The 8,219-nt window shown below is 34.3% G+C and overlaps 1 protein-coding gene across 2 annotated transcripts; it reads right to left on the minus strand.

The window, feature by feature from the left end:
• Positions 1-361: 361 nt before the first annotated feature.
• Positions 362-7,900, minus strand: LOC127118297 (pyridoxal kinase). 2 transcript variants are annotated; one of them, XM_051048471.1, is made up of 13 exons: positions 7,568-7,900; positions 7,357-7,457; positions 7,048-7,141; positions 6,367-6,471; positions 4,213-4,296; positions 3,803-3,876; positions 3,461-3,525; positions 2,219-2,282; positions 1,822-1,887; positions 1,504-1,560; positions 1,030-1,074; positions 898-951; positions 362-744 (listed from the first exon to the last, which is right to left on the minus strand). In XM_051048471.1, the coding sequence occupies exons 2-13, from the start codon at positions 7,432-7,434 to the stop codon at positions 604-606; spliced, it is 927 nt and encodes a 308-aa protein (XP_050904428.1). In that variant the 5' UTR covers positions 7,435-7,457; positions 7,568-7,900; the 3' UTR covers positions 362-603. The 2 variants fall into 2 exon arrangements, with proteins under 2 accessions (XP_050904428.1, XP_050904427.1); XM_051048470.1 differs by having other exon boundaries at positions 6,367-6,480.
• Between the last annotated feature and the right edge of the window lie 319 nt (positions 7,901-8,219).

The following is an 8,219-nucleotide window of genomic DNA, read 5'->3' on the forward strand; positions in this document are numbered from 1 at the left end:
GTATGATATTTATTCGAATTTTACTTTTGTGTGACATTTTTGGTCCATCTGAAATTATGTACGTCTATTTGTTTATTTTCAATTGTACATTATATTTTAAATCATCATCTGAACACATTTAAACAACATATAACATGAAATACCTTTTCTGAGACGTATTAGAGATGTATCTCTAAAATATTCACGAAGGTACATCTCCGATACAATTCAAATGTAAATGACTTCCGAAGGAGATGTTTTGAATGTTTTAAATTGTCACAGAGATGCATCTCCAAAATATAATAACGTTCATTTAGAATTTGGTGCGTTCGGAGTTACATCTCTAGAAACTAAGGACATTTAAATAATTTCACGTGATGGCTAATGCTAAAAAATATATATATATCACAAGTCCTTAAATATTACATATACATACACAAGGCCTAGTATATTAAAATTAAATTTAGAGCCTATAAGCTTTATTTTATTTTATTTATGACATAACAAATTTGACTCATGTTATGCTCAATAGGCCTGCAGTGCTAAATTCAACAGTGTAGCTCCAATTTCTATAATCAATCAATAAACAGACATTCAGCTACAAACCATATCACCAATCACCAGTTAGCTGTATATTTCAGCTTTGAATTTGATTTCCGGACTGCGAATATCATCCTGGCTCTGAATTAACCTGATCTCTAAACTGGATGATTTGGGGTCATGTCCAGCACTTTTGTAATCAGTAAGTGTCCTTTGCAAAAGTGCCTGCATACATTGTGATTATTCAAATCTCAATCAGTATCCTCACATTATAAGCAAGTCATAGGTTCAGTCAAAGCCAAAGATAACCAATGATTCCAAATATTGGAGGAAGGAAGAAAAGAACAAACATCAATGGAACGCTTAAAAAGCAAATACCTGTAAGCTTGAAACTGCAAGTTCTGCAGCCTTCTCAAGATTGTCCGGGTGTTTCTGGAATGAATAAATTCATATTTTAGGTCAATATTATGCAATGAGAAGGAAGAACTTTTATAAGTAAATTGACATTACATTGCTCCAACCGAGAAGAAGTGAAGTCATGAGGTCTCCTGTTCCCTACCAGCATAAAAACAAAGAACATAATCAAAGCTAAAGTTATTGATTATTTCTTAACAGAATAAGAATGACAAACTAACTTGAATTGAATACATTTATAAGCCAATTTTGTTGATTTGAAAATTTCTTGGATGGAAATTTGTTCTTACTTTTTGGATAGAAAATCAAACAAAACTTTCTACTTCCTAACAAACACCATATTATATGCACAAATAGCAACTAAGACAGTATGGAGTATTTGAAATGTACAGCTCTACCCGATTTAGGGAAATTAACATATGTTAGTGATAATTCATATAGATTGCAAATGCCACAAACATAGGTTCAAGTGGGATTTCAACCGTTTATGGCTCCAAATGAATGCCGCCACTCATTTTCATTTGCATAACATTGCAAAAACCAAACCATAATTTTATAGAATATTCATACCGTAAAATAAGCTTCTATTTTGGGAATTGCAATCTTAAATTGTTTGGGAGTTTGTCCCTGCATACAAAAGGTAATAAAAAATTACATTAATATGAACAGATATAAATATAAATTGCCGAGTATAGATATAAATATAAATTGCCGAGTATAGAGAATTAGAATTGCCAGTGAAGAGTGTGGATAAGCATAGACTTCGGCACTTCATACTTTAGTCATGTGTATTGACATGTCATTTACATTACACTATTAATCATATACCTAAAATTAGAACAAAAATATTACCATTGATAACAACATTATACGTGACATTTATCCCACCTTTTCCTTTAAATTGCTGCCAATGAGGAGAAGTTTCCCATCTATATTTATACTTGTAATTACAACCTGAGCATGAACATACATTAGTTAAGTGATTGTGAGAAACAGAGCAAAAGCAAACATTAGTGATTATAGACTAGTTCATTGTGCATTGTGACATTAGGTTTAGACGGTTTCTTGGCATAATCAAAAACAATTTTTTTATAAAATATAATTTGAGAAGAAACAAACATGGGTCAACTCCTGCCATATATGTAATTCAGATTCAAGCTTTACTTTTCGTGTGTGCAAATGTGCTTAAGGTCATTGCTATCTATCTATCACTCATTATTATAAAATATTAAAATCCACAATTTTTGTGGAGCCAAGAGTCCAACACATGAGATTTAAAGCAAACCTTTGAAGGTCCAACTGCATGAAGTAAGTTACAAGCTTCTCGACCATCTTCTTCGGACTGAATTCTGTCATACGAATCTTATTTCTATCAGAATACATAGCGGGTGTCCAACACACATGATAAATAGACAGAAATACGAGTCTGACAACCACAGCAGTGATATGAAAGTATAATTTTTTTTTAAAGAACACAAATATCTTCTAAACCAAACATGTTGTTATTTATATATAGAAAATAATATTTCAATAATGTGTTGCCTTCTAAATATGAGGATATTCTAAGGCCTATGGTTGTAGTGTTAACTCCAAACCCAATTAGTTCCATAATGTCAAATGCTCTCATACATTAGCACGCATGCAACATCCTACTAAGAACTAACAAGAACTTTTTCCCAATGCTCTCATACATTAGCACACATGCAACATCCTACTAAACACTAACAAGAACTTTTTCTCTCAATATAGGCGGTATCAAAACTGCCAAAGAAACACATTGCATACACCATGAAAAAAATCAAAGATATCCATGTGTATGAGAAGGGGACATTAATATTTATAAGCCCACACGCCCCCTAAAAAATAATAAGAGATAGAGAGCATGGACTTCAAATAATTTCCTCTGTTTTTTAGCATTACATTCATAAAAATTGTGTCCAATTGCAATCTTGTGTTAAATATATTTGTAGTCCTTATAAATTTGGAAATATGTTAGTTTTAGCTGCTAAAAAACTTTTATATGTTTATAGCCCTATACATAATAAAATACTATTGAACTATGAAGCACGGACACCCCGAACACGACCTCGACCCTGACACGACGACACCGGTAATAATTTGGAAAAATGAATAAATTAAACGTAAACACAAGTGTAGGTGCAGGTGTCCGACACAGACACGGGGCACACCTTTTCTCATTGGTGTCAGTGCTCATTAGCTATTGAGGGACTAAAAGTACCGAGTTTTTGTATTTTTGAGGACTAAAAAAGTATGAAATTTTTGTAGGACTAAAATCAACAAATTTCCAATTTGATTGGGACTAAAAACATATTTAACCCCACAATCTTTTATGTAAAAGAAAAAAGAAAAACATATGTTGTCATGTATACTGTTATATCTTAAGAGACTGAACGCATTTGCATGTCAACATATGAGTTTTCTTATAATGTATACACATCATACAATAGCAATTTCCAAACAGAAAATTTCTTAGGTAATATTAATCAAGGATCAGGGTATAAATTACCTGAGTCCTGTCAGTAATTCTGCTTCAAACTGGTTGGGAGTCAACATTGAAGCCAGTGGAACAACCTGTTGAAATGTGCGTTACTGAGAAGTCAAAACAAGTAAGGGTAACATTTAAATGGGCCAGACATAAGAAATGTATGTTTGGGTCATGTCGTCTCATAAATAGGAACCCAATAACCATGGATGAAAATCTAATTTCAGTTGTGGATAATTAAATTTGAGTTCCATATGATAACTTAGCCAGAGAAGTTCGTCTATTGTAAACTTGTTACATCATGTATATTATTTACACACATACACTTGCAGAAACATCTTTTTTTATCAGTGACAACAGTCTTACCCTCTCACGGTACACCGTCACCAGCTCTTCTGGAACGTAAAGCTTTCCTTCGTCACCCAACACTGGATCACATACTGGCAAGGAAACAAAACACATATGTGCATAAGCAATTTTCTTTAAATACAAGATAAAGAAAATTTTCTGTGAGGATTGACACCCAACAAACGAAAAGTATAAAATCATATTCCCCAGGCTTTAAGTGTCAATGCCTTCTAATGATAACAACAATAAAGAATGAGGGTTGAAACTACACATAATCAGAACATATGGTTCAGTTCAGCTATATAATTTTCTTGGTTAAATTTTGTTCCTAAAATGGACATATTCTGAACTAATAACCTCTAAGTTAGACTGAGATCAAACCAATGTCTCAAATATAACTTAACCAACCCATTAATCAGAAATCTCACCATATGTCAGCTTAGGGTTTATTGAGCGAAGCTTGGAGACAACATCCAATACGGTATTGAGAAAAGAAACTGAACCAATATAACCTGAAAATACATGAGTTAGACTTAGATCCAAAGTTAGAATAATCAAAATAAGAACAATTTTGAAACACAAAAGCTGGAAGTTTAGTGACAATATCACAATAGGGCTATAAGAATAGCACGTAACATATAGTTTCTAATAAGGGTGGCCCAGTGCGTGAAGGCTCCCAACAGGTGGTGTCTGAGGAAGGTAAATGAACACAGCCTTACCCACCTAGTGGAGACTACTTCCGAGATTAGAAACATAGTTTTTAATACCAAAGAAGATGTAGTTGCAGGATGGTAAACAGTGTTATAAATAGTGGATTGTGAAAAATATCGAAAGGCCAAAATTCGGCCATGTGAAATAGCAGAATAGCGCTGTGAGCAAATAGCAGAATATCGTTGTGAGCATATAACAGAAGCCACATAGCGGTTGAAATAAGTCAATTATATATACATATAAGGCACCGTGCATACCAATAAAAAGGGAATGGAGGCTGAACACAGCTTATATATAGAAAAGATTACGTATTATGGCAAGTATAGGAGTAATCCTCACTGACTCTTCCATATTTTTATTATAAAAATAACTCATGTTCCGTACACATGCAGAATCTTCAGCTGTATCAATTAAAAAAAAACTAAAATTCTTTTTTCCCACTATTGCCGATATATCTGCTGTAGAAAGCGGAATACCAACCACTATTTCCCTAATAGCGAAACTAGGATAGCGTTGCAGCTTCTCGTAGAAAATTCATCAAAATATGCTCAGCTATAGCGCCGCTATTTGACAACACTAACGGAAACTTCAAAAATTATAAAAACACTAGAATTCTCTTTTTTATGCTTTTGCTGCTATATCAGCTAGCATAAATTGAAATGCCAGCCACCATTGCCCTAGTCGTGAAACCAGGATAGCATTGTCATTTTTATAGCAGTTTTATCAAAATCCATTATGCTATAGTGCAAGTGTGCCACTATTTGACAACAACACTAACGAAAACTTCAAAAACTTCAAAACACTAAAATTCTCTTTTTTGCGCTATTGCGGCTATATCAGCTGGCATAAATTGGAATGCCGGCCACCATTGCCCTAGTAGTGAAACTAGGATAGCGCTGCAGTTTCCGTAGAAAATTCTTCAAAAATCCGCTATACTATAGTGCGGCTACTTGACAACAACACTAACGGAAACTACAAAAACTAAAAAACACTAAAGTCCTCTTTTTTGCGCTATTGCGGCTATATCAGCTAGCATTAATTGGAATGCCGCCACCAATGCCAGGGTAGTGAAACTAGGATAGCGCTGCGGTTTTCATAGAAAATTCTCCAAAAATCTGCTATGCTAAAGCGCCACTATTTGACAACACTAACGGAAACTTCAAAAATTTAAAAACACTAAAATCCTTTTGTTTTTGCGATATTGCGGCTATATCAGATAGCATAAAATCGGAATGCCGACCACAAATGCCCTAGTAGCGAAACTAGGATAGTGTTGTCATTTCCGTAGCAGTTTCATCAAAATCCAATATGCTATAGTGCTTCCTCTATTTGACAACACTAGATTGAATTAAAAAATTAAAAACCCTAAAATTATCTTTTATTTCTCTATTGCCTCTATCTCGACTAGCATAAATTGGAATACTGCTATTTCCCTAATAGCGAAACTAGGATAGCATTGCGGTTTTCGTAGGAGATTCATCAAAAGCCGCTATGCTATAGCGCCGCTATTTAACAACACTAATGGTAACTTATTCTTTTTTCCCCCGCTATTGCGGCTATATAAGCTAGCATAAATTAGAATACCGGACACTATTTTGCTATAGCAAAACTAGGATGGCGGTGTGGTTTATGTAGCAGTTTCATCAAAATCCGCTATGCTATAGTGCTGTCACTATTTGACAACACTAATGGTAATTTCAAAATTAAAACAACAATAAATAACAATAATTCTGAAAGAAATATACTTATTTTATAGTTGCCAAACACATAGGGATACGATTTTCAGTTCACTTCGTGAGGGAATGTGATACATCCAGTTCACAACAAAATTATACAGACATGAAACTCTATGACATCATAAATAATAGTACCTGTTAATAAGTGAGTGTAGTACAACAAATCATTAGCTTCAAGACCTTCAATAAGTTCCCAGAGTTGCTGTCCATTTAAAACCTGGCCCTTGAACGATGGATACCCTGCACAACCTTCAAATCTATCATACAAAAATTTCACTCATTTAAAAATAAAGGAAACCTTTCCAGATAACCTCAAACAACATCTATCAGGTCTGACACTCCCAATTTAAGAAGATGAAGAAACAAAAGAGGCTTGCGTGTGAAACGCCCGAATGAGATTGAGAAGGAGGTAAAGGGTTTAAACTCTAACTACCAACATACTCCACTAACAATCTATGTAAGCACTGGACACTTCATATCGTTGGTGTCTCCACTATCAGAGACTGACACGTGGTTACATTTAATTACTTTCATTTTCTTCAATTGTAGTGGTGCATGTCTATACATATGCGTCAATATCCGATGTCGATGTCTGTATGCTTTATAGCTAACAACAATCTCTATAGCATCGACACCTCTGAAAAAAGACGTCCGACACTTGTGATTACATTTAATTTATTAATTTTCTCAAATTATTATCGGTGTTGCCGTAACAATGTCAGTGTCAGTGTCGTGTTCGGGGTGTTCGGGGTGTCCGTGCTTCATAGCTAACAACTAGCATTTGTCTCTAAAAAAAAAAAAAAAAAAAAACCTTACCTGTGTGATTGGAAAACTGCACAGAATGAATTGGATCCACATCAAAGCCCAAAAGTTGCAGAGGAAAAACAGCTGATTTATTTCCAACATAACCCTAAGAGAGTAACAGCAAATAAAGCGAAAATGTCACCACCATACATACTAAACCAACTTAACCGTAACATTGAGAATTCACTACAATACATAACAAACAACAGCATGCTTGAATATAACCTGAAAAGGCGAATTCTAGTCTATAGAACCAATCTGAATAATTTACAGACAGATTCAAAAAGATATATATACTGAATTGAAATTAAAAAGAAAAACCTGAACAGTATGAGATTGAATGCTGAGAACACGACCGGTTTCGGAAGGAAGAGCAAGAGAGAGAATCGGAGGCGCCATGTATGAATTCCTCCTCCTTGAATCTGAAACCGAAAAATGGAAAGTAAGGTGAGTAGATGAAAATCGCGTATCTAGCTCGGAATACTGTACGAAATGCGTGGAATTTGATGAGAGAGAGAGAGAGAGAAATTACCGGGAAATAACGAGTTTCTGGAGAAAATCTCGAAGCGGTTAGGATTGTGTGAGGAGAAAGCGCGGAGTATCGTTACCGGTTTGGTTAGAGAGATGAATCATGAACCGAAAGGAGAATGCAGATATTTAATTAGAATTCAACAAATCACAACCATTGACTGACTAAGATATGATTGCATTCAGAAATGTGTGTCAAGACAACTATATACACGTGCATCAAAATTCAAATCGCAGCTAATAATATCTATGGAATGAATCTATAAAAAAAAAATTGTAAAGTTTTTTTTTTTGGTCAAGTGTCTCGCATTTTGCTTGCCCTACATCCGTCTCGTTTCTTTTAGTATATAGATCTAAATGGTGCATTAAATAGTTTTTTCTTTTGGGTCAAATTTTGTCTTAAAAAGAGAGGTCGGGATTATTTGTTTTGTTGACGAATGTATATTAGTATGTTATTTAAAAAATGAATGATTTTTATGATGGTGTTTTGCTCTCGATAGATATTTGTGTTTTCTGGAATATTTGACAAAAGAGGAATCTAAAGTTTGGGATGAAAAATATGATTATGTTGAGCACTTGATTATTTGAACAACAAACATGCCTAACTCATGAAAACATGCTCAAAACAATCAATGACACAAGTCAGGTTAAATCAT

The sequence above is a fragment of the Lathyrus oleraceus genome, chromosome 2 (genome assembly GCF_024323335.1).
Source record: "Lathyrus oleraceus cultivar Zhongwan6 chromosome 2, CAAS_Psat_ZW6_1.0, whole genome shotgun sequence".
NCBI classification, from domain to species: domain Eukaryota; kingdom Viridiplantae; phylum Streptophyta; class Magnoliopsida; order Fabales; family Fabaceae; genus Lathyrus; species Lathyrus oleraceus.

Coding starts and splice junctions, on each gene's coding strand:
- LOC127118297 (XM_051048470.1), bottom strand. CDS start 7,434: ATGGCGCCTCCGATTCTCTCTCTTGCTCTTCCTTCCGAAACCGGTCGT. Junction 7,142..7,356: donor TTCAATCTCATACTGTTCAG/GTTTTTCTTTTT, acceptor TTACTCTCTTAG/GGTTATGTTGGAAATAAATC. Junction 4,297..6,366: donor CTACACTCACTTATTAACAG/GTACTATTATTT, acceptor ATGTATTTTCAG/GTTATATTGGTTCAGTTTCT.